General features: G+C 36.3%; 1 protein-coding gene across 1 annotated transcript in view; it reads right to left on the bottom strand.

The window, feature by feature from the left end:
- Positions 1 to 1163: 1163 nt before the first annotated feature.
- The window catches only part of RAB1A (RAB1A, member RAS oncogene family), a 32062-nt gene continuing 14543 nt past the window's right edge, over positions 1164 to 18682 (bottom strand). The window contains exons 2-6 of the mRNA XM_081263913.1: positions 14772 to 14844; positions 11672 to 11767; positions 5259 to 5354; positions 3258 to 3389; positions 1164 to 3000 (exon numbers count right to left, since the gene is read on the bottom strand). Coding sequence (XP_081120039.1) covers positions 2803 to 3000; positions 3258 to 3389; positions 5259 to 5354; positions 11672 to 11767; positions 14772 to 14844 — 595 coding nt within the window. The 3' untranslated portion in view covers positions 1164 to 2802. The remainder of the gene's footprint in view (positions 3001 to 3257; positions 3390 to 5258; positions 5355 to 11671; positions 11768 to 14771; positions 14845 to 18682) is intronic.

Below are 18682 nucleotides of genomic sequence, written 5' to 3'. Positions count from 1 at the left end.
ATATCAATTGAATTCATATTGTGGCATTCATCAGCTTCAGCTGACAGGATATTCCAAAATAACAGAATCTGAAAATTCCTACTTCCCAAGAAAATGGTGCCTTAGTTTTAAGTGATAGATTTGTTCATCCTCTTTGAAATAAGTTGTGAAATAAGGTGCTTTCTGAACCTGGCTCTAGCCACTGAGGACTATCAATATAACTGTTAATTTTACCTTCAGTTTGAGACCTCCCTTTACAACTCAAAAAGAAATTGTTTCAACCTAGGAAGATGCTGGCCAGGTTAGATTCAAGTAGCCATCCCTTAATGATGAATGGAATTTGAATCCACAGTGCAGTTGCAAAACTAAAGGGTGGATTGGGATTTTGTTGTGCATCCAGGGTGAAGTGCTAATAAATGAGAGACTGTTACAATACAGGGCTGTTCTAAAACTTAAACATGAGCATGAAGGGTTTATGTGAGATACAGTGGAAAGATAATGTACATGATGAAGAAGATTTCTTCCTATTCAGCAGACAGCGAGTTAACTGCTCAGACCATAATCACTATTACTCTGTAATGACTTCCCAGAGTGTGCCACAGCTCGGAACACTCTTCATTACCTAAGCTAATTTATGGCAGCCAGTTATATTTAAAACATAGCAAGTGATAATTCCCTGTATTTGTGAACAGGCCCATAGTAACCTTGAAATGTTTGTACTTGAAGTAGGGTTAGAAATGGGAATTTGTTTTTCTCAAAACCATAATTATTGGTATATACATAAAAGCAAAGAGTGCAGCATGCTGAAATATGTTGTAGTCCCAATTTTTGACTGCCATGGGGGGAAGAACACTACAGTTCTCCCAAACTAAGTCTGTAGATATGCTTACATATTAAAGTAAATTCATGTAATGTTTTTCTGCTAACTCACCAAGAATAAGCTGACCATTTAAACATCTTTTGCTGTATGAAACTAAAGTGCATGGCATCACATTGTCTAGTATCAGTTTTGTATCATTTAGCTATTTTAGAAAATATTTTCTGAACTTTATACTGTATTGATAAGGCAAAAGAAACTTTTTTTTAAAGCATTAAAAACAATATATTCACCCAAATAACTATTGGTGACTTCAGGAATTTGTCAGTTGCCTTATGTAAGGATGAATAGATCCAACAAGCACGTCTATAATACAAAGTAAACTATGATTTTATTGTGAAATTCTCATAGATGGAAAATTAAATTGAATATTTATTCTGTCCATTTCATTTTTACAATAATCTTACCACTTATTTTTGTACCATGTATTTCAATTGCCTGTTTAGTGAAAAATAAAAATTAAAAAAAAAACTATAATTTTTGGCTTGTTTTTTAACTTAAGTTTTCTCATTAAAGACCCCACAATAAAATGTGTTGCCATCAGCCACATCCCAAGCCCATATGTGAAGAATGTTTTGTCTGTTGCTTCAACCTAAAGAAACAGTCCTTGACTTCTGTCACCTTAAAATGGTAGTGTCAGCAAAAGACTTGTTTTCCACAATAAAAATAAAAACAAACCCTAGAATCTTGAAGGTCCTATTTAACAAAATTTTGACACATGCAAAATTTCACTGAAATAAATATATTTTTCTCATTTATAATTCCCACCCAGCATTTATGTTTTCAGTTAATTTTTAGGGATATAATTTCTAAAATTAGGGCACTCAAGTTTCCTGCTTTCTCCTTTAATGCTTAAACTCTCCAACATGAGTTATACAATTGTGAAGGACAAAATAGTTGACATCTGACTCAGAGCATGGAAGAAACTTCAGCACACATTATCTGATCATTTGCCAATTATGAAGGGTGTGCCGCTCTTCACTGCTACCACAGATGAATTAACAAACTCTTGATCAGTGGAGCCATTTCAAATGATTTTAGAGAAGCATCAGAGATGGTGGGGCTAGACAGCATACATTCTAAACTTGTTTTCCATACAATTTGAGCTTCTTGAACCACTAAAATTGATTAAATCCCTACACAGCACAGAAGCTGCCCTAGGTCATTTATCAGGTCTATAATCTAGAAAGCAAATAACTGGATGCTGCGCTACAGGTAGGTCTACAATGCCCTGGTTGCACACACAAATGTCTGTTTTCAGTATAATGCAAGGCTCTATTTCCCTTTAACCATAAGAATTAAAACAATACTTATCACCATACAGTTTGATATTACTTCCAATAAGTACAATATTTATTAAACATATCTTCAGTTGTTTTGTTACATAGTGTGCAACAAATTACAATATTCTGCAGCCACAAATTATATGCAGAGTATGAAGAAACTATTAATCAGATAGTGTAATCTTTCCATTTATAACTCTACAAGGAAGAACTAGCAAATCAGATCTTACATAGAACATCTCACTAAACTTTATGCATGGAAAGTGACAGACACTGGTTGTGCTGTTTGATACAAAATGGCTGAACTTCATCTTCAGAAGACTAAACCCGACATCTAAACATGCCAATATAAACATCAAAACAAAATATATTCTAACCAACCACGGGAAACAGTCTGGTATCAGGAAAGCAACAAGGATTACACACATTATTTTATAAACCAGCACACAAAGGTTTAAAACAGTTCTGAAAATGAAGTTAGCTGTCTTGAGTCAAGGGAATAAAAAAAAAGTCAGTATTGACCATTTACAATCTCTGACCTTTGTGGAGACGGTAAGAATCTGTTGTAGTGCAGCTACATACAGTACAATTCAGGCAATTTTGTTTTTTCACTTGGGTTCAGATTGCAAATTCATTGCTGTGAGAAAAGGACGGAGGCAAATTTTAGCAGCAACCTCCACCTGACTGCTTGACTGGAGTGCTCTGAATTTTAACATTGGACTTCTCTGCGCCACCAGCTGTTGCTCCAGGGCCCATTCGCTTTTTAATCTCAGCTGCCATCGTCATGAAAGACTGTTCTACATTCGTTGCGTTCTTAGCACTGGTTTCCAAAAATGGGATTCCAAGGGAATCAGCAAATTCCTAAGAGAAATAAGACACAATGAACACTGAAAAACCTTTTTCACTTAGTCCACTTCTGCCATATAAAATGGGAGTGAGGAAAGTCTAAAATTTCACTGGATCCAAAGACACTACATGTACAATTGTTGTCAGTATCCTAGTACACATTTTTAAGTATTAAGGTGGTTGGTTGTATGGCCATCATGTGACTTCATATCCATTCATAATTAAAATTCAACAACTTCAAATTCAATTTGAAAATCAAACTTTAAACATACCTTTGCTGTTGTGTAGTCTACTACTTTCTTCGTGGTCAGATCACATTTGTTCCCTACCAACAACTTGTTGACATTTTCACTAGCGTAACGATCTATTTCCTGCAGCCACTGTTTAACATTATTGAAGGACTCCTAAAAAGACAGATATTTTTAAGAATGATCATACATACAATTCTGGACAGGCTTAAATATAAAAATATTAATAGAGGAAAATACAGCTCTACATTTAAACTAGCAAACCCAAATTGTTTTTGAGATGTGCAAATCGAATGTACTATAAAGAATAGTTTTTGAAATTCAATAAAGTTTTGATTTATGAATAAGTGTTAAGTATTACTCCCAGATGCATCAAAAGATGCTATTTGGGCCAGTGCAGTGGCGCACACCTATAATCCCAACAGTTGGGAGGCTGAGACAAGAAGATCGCAAGTTCAAAGCCAGCCTCAACTGTTGAGAGGCTATGCAACTCAGACTCTGTCTCTAAATAAAATACAAAAGAGGGCCCTGAGTTCAATACCCAAATAAAAACTACTGGGTATGAAGCTCAGTGGTGTGGTGCCCCCGAGTTCAATTCCCAGTACCCCAAAAAACGTTATTTGGGCTGGGACTGTAGTTCAGTGATAGAGGGCTTGCCTAACATGAGGTCCTGGGTTTGATCTCCAGCAAAAAAAATATACATTTTTTTTTTTTTAACATCTCAGTAATTTGAAGAGACTTTCAAACTTAGCACTCTTCCCCAGCTTTTCTGGAGATAGGATCTTGCTATGTTGCTCAGGCTGTCCCCAAATTATTGACCTCCCACTTTAACCCCTCCTAGTATCTGGGACTGCAGGAGGGTGCTGTGCCACATAACAGTTTTTCTCTATGCTTCTAATGGCACTGAATCTGAGTCTAAGTGTAAGATATCTCCTTAATTCACAGCTGAGATGAGATTTTAAGATTTAGCATTTGCTACAAGAAAAATGAATTGCAGGGCTGGGAATGTTAACTAGCTCAGTAGTGGAATGCTTGCCTGGCACGCACAAGAGCCTGCCACAAATAAAAACCCAATTTTATTGGGTTTTTATTCTTTCTCATAGGGGGAAAAAAAGTGATCCTGAAATCTGCTAAATTTCTGATCAAAAGAAAACTTAATGGCCCGTGGACCACATTCTCCCCACATCTTCCAGACTTCTTTCAGACATTCACTCTACTAAAATCCATATTCCATTCAAATTCTGAACCATAACCAACACATCTCACTTTTGGCAATTCTGATAGGAAGAGTCTAATCACCAGGTATATTCTTGTTTCTTTGTTTTTTAAATATTCTTTTTGTAGACAGACACGATATCTTTATTTTATTTATTTTTATGTGGTGCTGAGGATCAAACCAGTGCCTCACATGTGCGAGGCAAGCACTTGCCACTGAGTCCCAACCCCAGCCCCAGGTATTGTTGTTAATATATAAAATGAAGATTGCAATACAAGAAACCATACAAGACATAATTCCCTACAATTCTCACCTTAGATCATTTATTTAGTTGTTAATGACTGCCAGAGTCTCTTGAAAGCAAATGTAAAAATAATTACTAAATTGTCTCTTTACTAAAAGGAAATAAATATCTAAATGATTCATTGAGAGAGGGCAGTACTAGGAATCAAACCAGGACCTTGAGCATGCTAGACAAGAGCTCTACCACTGAGCTACATCCCAGTCCATGATTCAGTTTTATCTGAAGAGAGTTGTGGCCTTTTTAAGTATCAGGGATTGAACCCAGAAGTACTTAGCCACTGAGCCACATCTCCAGCCTTTTATTTTTTGAGACAGGACTTCCAAAGTTGCTTAGGCCCTCACTAAAGTGCTGGGATTAACAAGCATGCACCACTGTGCCAAAGTGAGAAAAATCTTCTGCCATAAAAATAATATTGATGTCTTATATTAAAATAAAAGAATCTGACATTAGTCAAATAGTAACTTCATGCTCTGTCACTATAACACCATCTTCTCTTGGAACTTACCTGATCTGTCACATCATACACAACTATGATGCCATGGGCTCCTCTGTAATAACTGGAGGTGATTGTTCGAAATCTTTCTTGGCCTGCTGTGTCCCACTATTGCAAAACAATCAAGAAACCAAACAGTTCCATTAAAACAGAGTTGGGGAAGGTTCAGAAGGGAAAACAATCTAGTTGTGATATGGAAACAACAGTCCTTAATATTCACATGTCCAGAAAAGAAAGTAATGCCTGCAATTTATCCCGTGGTAATGCTATCAAAATTATAAGCTCTTCGTGAGCACAAACCATGTTATGCTATTCATATTCTATATAGCGCTTAACACTATGCTAGGCACACAGGTTGACTTGGTTAGGAAAGGGGCCCAAAGCCCCATGAACAGAAATACACCCTCATGAGGCAGAGTCAATGGCTAGCATGTTTTATCATCATAGAAAAAAAGAAGGATCTACTTCAGGTAACTACTCATCAAAATAGCATTTTTTTTTTTTAAAAAGAGGGAGAGAGGGAGACAGAGAGAGAATTTTAATATTTATTTTTTAGTGTTCGGCGGACACAACATCTTTGTTTGTATGTGGTGCTGAGGATCGAACCCAGGCCGCACGCATGCCAGGCGAGCGCACTACCGCTTGAGCCACATCCCCAGCCCCAAAATAGCATTTTAACCACTGCAGCCAGATACTATCTTAATCCTAGAAAAGTAATGTATCAAAGACACTTATAACATTAATACTGTGAATTTAAAAAAAAAAAAAAAAAAAACTATTTTTGAAAAATACCAAGAAGAAAACTCAATTTTTAAATTTACAAAGTCTTGGTTTTTATGCAAGCTCAGGGAAACAAGCACAAAATTGTGTAAACTATACCCTGGTTCTAATCAGCCCCCATTACTGTCTCTCTATAAACATCAACATCCATGACCAAGGGGTTGCTGTTTCTCCTTCTAGAGATAGCCTACATTCTCCTTTGAATGTGTTGGTGCTTTCCAAAATAAAAATTTGTGCATGTCTAGAAAAAAGGAGGGGAAAAAAAGGACCTGTTTGTAACAGGATGCTGGGCATTTTGTTTGCTCCTAAACAATGGCCTCCTCTTTAAAAAGTGAATAATTAACCAGGCACCATGGCCCATGCCTGTAATCCCAGCAGTTTAGGATACTAAGGCAGGAGAATCACAAGTTCAAAGTCAGCCTCAGCAATTTTAGTGAAACCCTATCTCAAAATAAAAAATAAAGGCTAGCAATGTAGCTCAGTAGTATAGTGCCCATGGGTTCAATCGTCAGTACCCAAGAGTATATAATTAGAATTGTTACTCTACCATAAGTTACTGATAGGGCTGGGGAAGTAGCTCTGTATTCTAACATGCCACAAAACCCCAGGGTTTGATCTTGAGGACATAAAAAGACCCCTGTAATTCTGGTAAAATTTGAAGACCAGCTGGATATTAACACATAAGTGTTAACTTTGTTAAATGTGATTTTAAAAAATAGTAATAAAGTAAAAGACAGTTGCATTCTGGAGCAAAGAAAAAAATCACAATGTCTATAAATTTGGGGGGCAGGGCGTGGTACTGGGTATAGAGCCCGGGGACACCTACCACTAAGCTATATCCGAAGAGTGTTGTTTTTTTTTTTTAAATACCAGGGATTGAACTCAGGGGCACTCAACCACTGAGCCACATCCCCAGCCCTATTTTGTATTTTATTTAGAGAAAGGGTCTCACTGAGTTGCTTAGTGCCTCACTTTTGCTGAGGCTGGCTTTGAATGTGCAATCCTCCTGTCTCAGCCTCCCAAGCCATTGGGATTACAGGCATGTGCCACCGTGCCCGGTTACCCCAAGCCATTTTTATGATTTTTTTTTTTTATTTGAAAATAGGGTCTCACTAAGTTGCTGAGACCAGTCCTTTTTTTTTTTTTTTTTTTTAGAGAGAGAGAGAGAGAGAATTTTTTAATATTTATTTTTTAGTTTTCGGCAGACACAACATCTTTGTTTGTATGTGGTGCTGAGGATCAAACCCGGGCTGCACACATGCCAGGCGAGTGCACTACCACGTGAGCCACATCCCCAGCCTCTCTGAGACCAGTCTTGTACCTGAAATTTTCCTGAAATTTTCACAGGCATATAAGGTGGTGACCACACCTGGCTTGTAATTTATTTTAATATACTCAATCCTCAGAAGAAAAAAAAAATGCATATAATGAAGCAAATAATCGAAAAGATTAACAGTCATTATCTAAAACCAAAAACAGGAGGCTTCATTTCTTTTTCTATCCAAATTACTAAGTCTGAGAGCTCAGAAGACTAATTTGAGCTATTGTTATCAGTAAGGAGCCTCAAAGTTTTTAAGAATAACACTGGAGAAGCATGACCTCTGAAGTCAAGCCAACCTGACTACAAAAAATCAAATCCAATTTCATGGTTCCTGTTAACACCAAAGAATCATTTACCAGTTTCTTCAGCTGTAAATCAAAGATGCCACTCATCTCATGTAACTGCTGAAGTTTAACTAATGTTTTTTAAATGCATGGCAAGGTGCCTGACTATAGAAGCTATTCAGTAAAATATTAATATTTCTTTCCCTTCCATGCCCAAAGACTCCTTTCACAAGACAGTATAAGAAAAGAAAGTTTTCTGACTAAAAGTTAACAAGGAATCATAGCTAACTAAAATAAGAAATGGCATCTAAAGAGTACCATTTCTGATGACTCTTTGCTACCCTGAAGATCTTCCTGACTTAGTACACCAACAGCACTAATAGTACCCTCTCATTATCACAGGGTAACTGTTTTTTCTCTTCACTGAAACATGATCTTATGGCTGTTTTTCTCTGTAACTTCAACTATCCAATGCCTGGTATAAATGTAGGCGTTTCCATGTTATGTTCCATGAATGAATGAACAATTACAGAAAGAGGCCTTTCTATGACTAGACTCCACACCTATCCTATCCTACCCAATGTTTTGTAAAATGTTTCTTTAGGGAGGGTTGGGGAGGGGGGTGTTGAACCCAGAGGCACTTTATATCACTAACTAAGCAACATCCCCAAACCTTATTTTTTATTGAGTCAGGGTCTCAATAAGTTGTTTACAGGCTGGGGATGTGGCTCAAGTTAATGCGCTTGCCTGGCATGCGCGAGGCGCTGGGTTCGATCCTCAACACCACATAAAAATAAAATAAAGATGATGTGTCCACCAAAAAAACTGAAAAATAAAAATTTAAAAAAAAATAATAAGTTGTTTACAGCCTCACCTAATTACTGAGACTGACCTGGAACTTGTTATCTTCCTGCCTTAGGAGTCTCTGGGATTACAGGTGTGTACTACCCATGCCCAGCTAAAAAAAAAAAAATCACTAATTTCACTAAAGACCCAGATGTCACAATTGAATAAGAAAAGCTGAAATGAAAACATAATTAAAATATAAGTCAACAGAATCAAGAGTGTGAAAGACCTAGAAGAATACCTGGAAAGATAAATGAAGCCAAGCAAGATGAAATGTAACAGAGTTAAAAGTAAAATTCTGCATGCAGACTTTAAAAGCACTAGTCACAGAAATACAAGATAAAACCTTTTTCTTTTTTGGTACTGGGGACTGAACTTAAGGGTACTCAACCACTAAGCGACATCCCTAACTCTATTTTGTATTTTATTTAGAGATACGGTCCCACTGAGCTGCTTAGCACCTCACTGATGCTGAAGCTGGCTTTGAACTTGAAATCTCCTGCCTCAGCCTCCCCAGCTGCTGGGACTACAGACATGTGCCACCACACCCAGCTCTATTTTTTTTTTTTTAACTAAAAACAAGCAAACCAAAATTTTAAGATATGCATTACTAGGGTAATATGGCTATTGGACAGCAAAAGTAAACTAACTTTCTTTTTTATCTCCTCCAGAGGATTAATGATGAGGAGGGACATGAGCCCCTAAAGGCCAGAAAGAAAACTTTGTAATCTTGAGTTACAGGTTTTAAAAACATATGCTCCAACAAGGAATGGCTGACCAGCTTTAGAGACAGAAAGGTTGTTCAATAAGCTCAATCTACATGGCAGCCTGCACCAGCAGACAGGAATCAGTCTGATTCAGGTAGCTTCAAAAGACAGAGAAGTAAGATAAAGGAAACTGGCTTTAGCTCAATAGAATTAAAAATTAGGTTATAAATAGGAGTAGATGCTTTGAAAAATGATGAATTTCCCAAAAATTTAAAAACAAAACAAAAAAATGTAGTACCAGATATGGGAAGGAAATTCCTAATGAAAATGAAAGGCAGAATGAGTGACCTATAAGATCCTTTCCAGGCTTGGGATATATAGCTCAGTTGGTATAGTGCTTGCCTCCTATGCACAAGACCCTGGGTTCAATCCCCAGCACCACAAAAAAAAAAAAAAAAAAAATCCTTTCCAGCCACTGTCACCTAAACAAAATGTGAATGTTTCACAAACATACACTCAAATTTTATGATGATATCATCACACTCATAATAATCCTTAGCTTATAGGCTTAAGCAGGTCTTTTTGCAGTATTCTCTACAATGGCACATATAAAGCTCATACTCTAGCTATAATGTGAAAAATCAATATGGAAGATAACCTGTTCATTGGTTCAAAACATTTCAAAAGCTATTTCTGATAACTATATCCTTAGAGTATCAGTATCAGTATCTGGGACTACAGATATGTGCCACTTTGCATTCACTTGTACCAAAATCAACAGATCTTTTCCTATGTACCTTCCTTTCCTCAATACAAAAATAATAATAAAAATAAATAAAATAATAAAAATCCTACCAAACATCCATTTATCTGAACATGCATCAGTAACATCTAAATAGTACACAAAAGTTCAAAACAGGCATTCACATCTCTCATACGCACCTACAGAGCTACTACATTTGATTATCACAGCTATCTTATAAATTGATAAAAAAAAGTCTGATGATACCTATTTTTTTTTTTTTTTTTTTAGAGGTACTGCATATTGAACTCAGGGCTGCTCTACTAATGAGCTACATTCCCAGCCTCCACCTCCCGGCTTTTTAAGACAGGGTCTCACTAAGTTACTAAAATCTTGAATCTTGAACTTGTGATCCTTCTCTCTCAGGAGTCATCTCCAGGATTAAAAGTATGTGCCACAGTGCCCAACTCATCAGACTCATTTTAGAGAGGAAACTGAATTATCAAGGGAAATAAGTTAAACCCACAACTAACATAACTACCAGAACCAAGACAATAAATATAAACTCTTATTCAAAATTCAAGACTGCTTCCAGTTCACTGTGACATCAGCTCCAAGAAAAGAAGTTACTGGTTTTCTAGTTTATCTCATACTACTAATAGTCAACTATAAAAGATACTGGCATTTATTTTTTTAAGTTCACATATATGACCACAATGGTAGCACCAAGATCCATATTAAAGAAATGCAAGTAAACTTATAACTGCCTGCATTTAATTGGAGGTTGGGGATTGATATGGGGGTTAGGATAACCTGGGAACACAACATACTGAAGACAGAGATATAGGTCACTTGGTTCTGCCAGTAACTTTAGCCAATCATTAAATCTCTCAGCATCCATTTTCTTAGAATAAAATGACCATGTTAATTTCATGGTCATTTTAGTCTCAGTTTCCTTCCAACCAAATTTTATGTTTCTATAAAATTGGTGCATACTATCTAAAAAAGTACAACAGAACTAAATAAATACTTCTTTTTTTAATAATTTTATTTATTTATTTATATATCTTTATTTTATTTTTATGTGGTGCTGAGGATTGAACTCAATGCCTCCTGCTTGCCAGGCGAGCACGCTACTACTTGAGCCATATCCCCAGCCCCTAAATAAATACTTCTTTTCAACAAAACTACCTATGAAGTGCCTCTCCTAGGTTTCTTTTAATGTTCCACAGCACTCTTACAAAGTCATACAGAAAATGCTCAGTAACACTTTCACCAGAGACAAAGTAAACTTAGCTCTCCATCAATGAAAAGAAAGTGAGACTAAGACCAAGTTTGACTTAAAATGTGAAATTCTCTGCCTTATAAAAATCCTAATCCTTGGAAATTATTTTTAGTCTAAACAATTATTCTACCATCCTATCACAGGTGCATGATTCTTAAGATATTTTGAATCCAATTTTGTCAGTATTGAGAGGCCCCGAGTTCAGTCCCCAGCACAAAGGTCTGAACAAACAAGGAGGGAGGAAGAAAGGAAAAGAAGGGAGAGAAAAATGTCAATGAGAAAACTAATCCTAGGAAATTATAAGTATAAACAATTATTGTACCACACTTATCATAAATGCATGACTTAAAATACTTTTCTGTTCAATTTTGTTAGCATATTAAATATACATGTATAAAATAGTACATTCTAAATTTACCAAAAATTTTCCCAAAGGAATTTCCAACTGAAAGCCACTTACTATTTGAAGCTTGATTGTTTTCCCATCTAACTCTATAGTTCTTATTTTGAAATCCACACCAATTGTGCTGATGTAGCTTTCTGTATATGTGTCATCCTGCAGTGGGAAAAAAGTTAATAATGAACATTGTTCAGTAAATTTTTAAATGTTTACTTTTACCTATAGTCAAAGTTTATTCTGTTTTTGTTTTTTGTGGTGCTAGAGATAAACCTCACACATGCTAGGCAAGCACTCTACCATGGAGCTTCATTCCTAACTCTGAAGTTAATAAAGTTTATAAAATGTTGACAAGAGCCCTCTACCCTGCTCTAGTACTCACTTCATGTTCTGAATACAAAGTGTTGACTAGTTAACAGTAGTTTCTTTTGTCCTTAAAATTTTTTCAATAGCAAATCATTTTGTTCCCAAATACCTTTTTACCAATTCCTTACACATATCATAAATAAAAATATTTTATAAGTGTGATTGTAAATGATTTTTCTATTTATTCCATCCATACATCCACCTACCTACATTTCTGAAATAGGATCTTGCAACATTGCCCACACTAGTCTCTTGAGCTCAAATGATCCCCCCACCTCAGCCTCCCAAATGCTGGGACCACAGATGCATGCCCAATATAAATACTTTCTCTAATTGCTATCCAGCAAAACTCTTGCTCCCCACCCACCCAATTTATTCATCACAAAGTATGATTACACTTCACTCCCTCCTGGATTTTTTTTTAAACAAATCAACTGTATTTGCTAGTTATGATTTTTCCCCCAGCACTGGGGACTGTACCCAGAGGTGGTCTACTACTGAGCCACATCCTCAACCTTTTCATTTTTTAAGACAAGGTCTTGCGAAGTTGCCCAGGTTGGCCAAGAAATTCAGATCCTCCTGCCTTAGTCTGCTAAGTAGCTGAATTACTAGTGTGCACCATAGTTATGGTGGGGTTTCTTTTGGCTGCACTAGAGATTGAACACATTGTACTAGGCAAGCTCTCTACCACTGAACTATTATGATTCTTTAAATTGATATGTAAGGCGCAAAAAACTCACCCTTCTAAAGTATACAACTGGACTTTAGTATATAAACAAGTTTGCATAATTGTCACCAGTATTTAATTTCATAATATTTTATGACCCCAAAAGGAACCCTATACTCATTAACAGCCCCACAGCCCCTCCCTATTTCTACTTTGTCTCTGTAGACTTGGACATTATGGACATTTCATATAAATGGAATCACATAATATATGGTGTTTTGTGTCTAGTTTCTTTTACTTAGCATGTTTTCAAGCTTAGTCCATATCGTAATATATATCAGTACTTCATTTTTATGGATGAATAGCATTCCATTGTATGAATACAACACATTTTGTTTAACCACTCTTAGATATCTGGGTTGTTTCCACTTTTTGCTTATTGTGAATAATACTACTACGAATTTATGTACACCAGTTTTCGTGTGAACACATTATTTGTCAATTTTTTAACCCAATGTTAAACTTTTAAAATTGCACCTGTTTCTCTAAAGTCATAACATTTTACTCAGAATGAAAACACTTTTAAGTGGGGGAAGGAAAAAAAAGTATTTTGTGAAGCCAGGTAAGGTGGTATATCATGCTTATATTCTAGCAACTCAGGAGGCTGAGGAAGGAGGATCATAAGTTTGAGGTCAGCTTGGACAACCCAGCAAGACCCTGTCTTAAAATAAAAATTAAAAGGGTTGAGAATGTAGCTCAGTAGTAGAGTATATAAGAAAACGTCTAAAACCGAGTACAGTGGTGTACACCTGTAATCCCAGAGACTCAGCAGGCTCAGGCAGGAATATCTCAAATTTGAGGTCAGTCTGAGCATCTCAGTGAAACCCTGTCTCAAAAAATATAGCTCAGTAGTCAAGCACCCCTGGATTCAATGCCCAATACTCCCAAATGAAGAAAAGACAATCTCACTCCATTTGAAAAAATGTCTGCCCAGCTACCCAATTCTGCGTAACTACAGTTTATCTGTCAACTGGTTCTTTAATGTTTAGAGGGAAAAACCCAACAACAACAAAAAAAAAGCTAATTCAATTCAAATCAACTACTCTAATACTTTTCTGAGACAACCAACACACCCTAGTATGCAGTGAAGTGCGTTATGTGTACTTCCTATTTCTTCACACAGGTCTTTAAGAATCAAATTTTTTGAAAAAATTAATAATTTTTACTATTTTTGTTAAGGACATTCTTAGATGAAAATGGCTTTTCAGGGTGGGGGAGCATATCAGTGCACAAAGGTGAAGAATATCATGACTGTGAGTACAGTTTGGTTTTTAACACTACTTTAATGTGTACCCAAGATGCCAGCAGCAGTTTTAGCCACCAATGCTTTTGCACCATCACAGCAAATATCAGCACAGTGAAAAAGGTAAATGTTTTTTGTTGGTATAGTTCCTAATTAAATATTTACTTACGGTTCAGTGATAAAAGAGATTGCCTAGCATGCAGGAGGCCCTGAGTTTGATCCCCAGCACCATAAAAAACAAATCTAACATTAGAATACTACTACAAAGACCCTGAGAGGGTCTTGATAACCCCTAGCAGTCTTTAGTCCATATTTTAAGAACCAAAGATCTATACAGTGAGAAGGGAAACATGCTAAATTTAAAGGTAGTTTTAATCATTAAAAATTAAGGAGACTGTGGATTGTATTATGCCAAAAGTCATATTTCTGTGAGTTTCTGCATACAGAACACCATGCCATTATCCAACAAAGTTTCTACTAGGCCCTACTTTTTCTCTTTGTTCTATTAAAATTTAACTTGAAGGTTTCTTTTCATGTCAATTTCAACACAAGCCAACTATTTCCCCTTAACACCTATTAGAATGAACCACTGTGTGACTTCTACCAAAATACCAGACACTCTGATTTTATAACCACACTTTGGTGTATTTCTTTAAAGGGCAACATTTATTTAACAATCCCAGTATACCACTAGGGATGTACAACTGTAGTTTTAAATGTGTATTAATTCTGGAAGAAATAAATTTACTCAGAATAAAAACCTTTTTGTCTACATAGAAAATACAGCATTAACTGTATTATTATAAAGCATTTTAAATTCAACTTACTGCAAACCTAAGAAGGAGGCAAGACTTTCCAACCCCGGAGTCGCCAATCAGAAGTAACTTGAATAAATAATCACTGCAAAAAGAAAAAAAAAATCACATTAATAAAAAGTATATTGCATTGTAATTTCCATAATGATAAGAACATGGTTTTTAAAAATTAAAAAAAAATATATGGGCTGGGAATGTGGCTCAAGCGGTAGCGTGCTCGCCTGGCATGCATGCGGCCTGGGTTCGATCCTCAGCACCACATACAAACAAAGATGTTGTGTCTGCCGAAAACTAAAAAATGAACATTAAAATTCTCTCTCTCTCTGTCTCTCTTTAAAAAAAAATTTCTTTAAAAAAAAAATTTAAAAACAACAACACATGGATAATATTAACAGCTCACTGTGAGGACTATAGCTCCTGAAAAACCCATGGGTGGCTTAAAAGAAGCCAAAACTAGAACCAAAAGCAACTCTTACTAAACATGACAGAATTACATAAAAGGAAGATAGTCAATAAAACCCATGTCACTGAGACCCCTGAACTTCCTCTTCCAAGGAAAAAATGATAGGAAATATATGTGATACACATTCCTGAAGAGCCCAAACAAATTCCAGTTCCTCTACAGAATTAGAAGAGAAAGTTAAATGTCTATTGTTCCAACCAATGAATGTATTAGGGTTTCCTTCAAATTCCAAAACCAAATCATTGCTTCATGACATTCCTCCAATGAAAGGGATTTTATGATCCTTTCCCAGCATCCCACCTGGAATTTTCCCTCAAAAAACAGATCATTTCTGAAAGACAATATTATAAACATTTTATGTTAGAAATGTGATAAAACCAAAGGTGATTTATTCAAGCTCAGAACTTTACTAACATTCTAAGCTTGTATTCAAATATCCTTCAAAAACACTGAAAGCTAGACTCTGCCTATGTCCTCTATTATTGCCAGGTCTAACTCAAAAACCAGCCCCCAAGAATTCCTCCTGGGACCTGAACACAACAATAGATTAAGACTCCAAAGAAATCTTTCATAAATCATTACCAACTCAGACAACTTCCATATGTTCTCAGCAAATTAAAAAAGAGCAGGGGTCTTAGCTCAGTGGTAGAGCACTTGCCTACATATGTGAAGCACTGAGGTCGATTCTCAAGGCCACATATAAATAAAGGTCCATCAACAATTTAAAAAAAGTTTAAGAAACATTCAAAAGGACAACAGATCAAGAATTTACAAATTCTTTTTTACTGACAAAGTATATATGGTTTTCAATTTTCTCATTTGTGTCAAAAATGAGAAAACTTTAGTTTCTCATTTTAGTTTTAAAAGCTAGTATCTACTTAAAGGTGAAAAACAAAAGTCACAAAATTTAAATTAGGTTATATTAGCATTATTTACATAAAATGTAAAACTTTTAGAACTGGTTATCTGTGAATATTCACAGAATGTTACCTAGGTTTAGAGTAATAATGCATTATTTTAAATATCAATTTGGTTTTACCAAATTATGATATGCTTATTGTTCCTAATTATAACTGAAGAATTAAAAACAAAGTTCTAGCAGTAGCAAAATAGACATACAAAAGGATATTAAAAGCTTAGTAATAAAGATATTGTGCCCACCTAAAACTAAAAAATAAATTAAAACAAACAAAAAAAAAGCTTAGTAAATCAGAAGCACGACTAGGGTTGTAGCTCAGTGTTACAGTGCTTGCCTAGTACTTGTGAGGGCCCTGCATTCAATCCCTAATGCTACAAAAATTAAAACAAGAACAGAATGAATCATAGTATGAACTAAATAATTAAAATCCTTTCAATTTTAGATTATTTGAATAAACAACCTGAGTCATCTGTACTGAACCCCAAGGCAATAAAAGGACTGCATTAGGCCACAGATGATGTCTAAGGTATGGTACCATAAAGATCAAATTCTCTACTTTCAGAGCAACCATAAGGCTGGAAAAAACATGAATACTTCCTAATTGTTACAAGTAACAAAGCTTCTAAAACTTAGATTTTAGTCTTAAGCAATGGTGCATGCCTATAACCCCAGCGACCTAGGAGGCTATAAAGCAAGTGGATTGTAAATTCAAGGCCTGCCTGGGCAACTTAGACAGTATCGCAAAATAAAATTTTTTAAAAGGGCTAGGAATGTACTGCAGTGGTACAGTGCTCGCCTAGTATGCAGGAGGCCCCAGGTATGATCCCCAGTAATACAAAAAGGGAAAGCGAAAGGAAGGAGGAAAGAAAGAAAAGAGTAAAAACCTTTAAGTCACTTTTTTCAGTTAATATTAAAGTTTTAAAAACAGTATTTTTATTAGAGATATTTGAGTTTCTAGACATTTCTGTAACTATAATTTACAAAACAACAGTAAAACTGTCATAGAAAATATACAAACCTAGTAAGCGAGGTCCAGTGACACATGCCTGTAACAGCAGCAGAGACTTGGGAGCCTGAGGCATGAGGATCACCAAGTTCAAGGCCAACCTCAGCAATTTAGTGAGACCTTGTCTCAAAATAAAAACTAAAAAGGGTGGCTATGGAGGCTGAGACAGGAGAGTTCAAAGCCAGCCTAAGCAAAAGCAAGGTGCTAAGCAACTCTGTGAGACCCTATCTCTAAATAAAATACAAAAAAGGGCTGGGAATGTGGCTCAGTGGTTGAGTGCCCCTGAATTCAACTGCCAGTACCCCCCCACACACACACCAAAAAAAGGTTAGGAATGTACCTCAAAGGTAAAGTGCCCTTGTGTTCAATCTTAACTATACCCTCCCCCCACAATAAAGCACACAGGAACCAACCTGAAAATTCGCTCAATGAATAAGCCAAAATAATTTTGAGCCACAACCAGGTATGGTGGCACATGCCTATAATCCCAGCAGCCCGGGAGAATGAGGCAGGAGGATTAAAAGTTTGAAGCCAACCTGAACAACGTAGTGAGGCCGTAAACAATTTAGGGGAGACCGTCTCAAAATAAAACATAAAAAGGGTTGGGGATGTGTCTCAGTAGTTAAGCACCCATGGGTTCGATCCCTGGTACCAAAATAATAACATCAACAACAATGATAATTTGAACCACAAAGTAAACAACCATGTATTGCTGGATTGTAACTCAAAGAACAAATATCCTTGAATCTACACTAGTATAAATTAAATAAATGGGAGAAGAGGGGGCTGTGGCTGTAGCTCAGTGGTAGAGCACTTGCTTCGCATGTGTAAGGCACTGGGTTCAATCCTCAGCACCACATAAAAATAAAAATATTTTTTAAATAAAATTTTTTTTAAATGGGAAGAAACAAATCTTCCCTAATAGGAAAATTCCCATAATATATGTAGAAGAAATAAGAGAAATAGATCAATAGATCTCCACATTATTAACTGCTGTGTGGGGGATCTACTGCCAAGTAGCTTTAATTAGTGAATAAAATTTAGAAGGAGAAGCAAGATACAGTGGTGCATGTGTGTAATCCCAGCTACTCAGGAAGCTGAGGCAGGAGGACTGCACATTCAAGACCAGTCTGGGCAACATAGTGAAATCCTATTTCCAAAATTTTTAAAAGGGTTGGGGATGTGACTCAGTGGCACAGCACCAGCCTAGCACACTTAAGGCCCTGGGGTCAATCAATCCCCAGTACCACAAAAATAAACCTTAAAGGAGAAACAGGATATTTGCATAGCAAAGAATGTCCCCCAGAGTGTTTATTTCTGGTGGCTTTAACATATCCCACAAGTTATTTGACTATTCCTCCCACAAGGAGGAGTGAACTGAACAATACTTGATTGGTTTCTAATAAACAGTGTTATCAAAAGGAGAAAATTGGGGCTGGGGCCATAGCTCAGTGTTAGAGCTAGAGCGCTTGCCTCACACATGTGAGGCACTGGGTTCAATCCTCAGCACCACATAATAATAAAAATAAAGATAC

Source organism: Spermophilus citellus (genome assembly GCF_964194105.1).
Source record: "Spermophilus citellus genome assembly, chromosome: 13".
NCBI classification, from domain to species: Eukaryota; Metazoa; Chordata; class Mammalia; order Rodentia; family Sciuridae; genus Spermophilus; species Spermophilus citellus.
The sequence above is the reverse complement of the archived record's forward strand: the minus strand, read 5'-3'. Positions and strand labels throughout refer to the sequence as shown.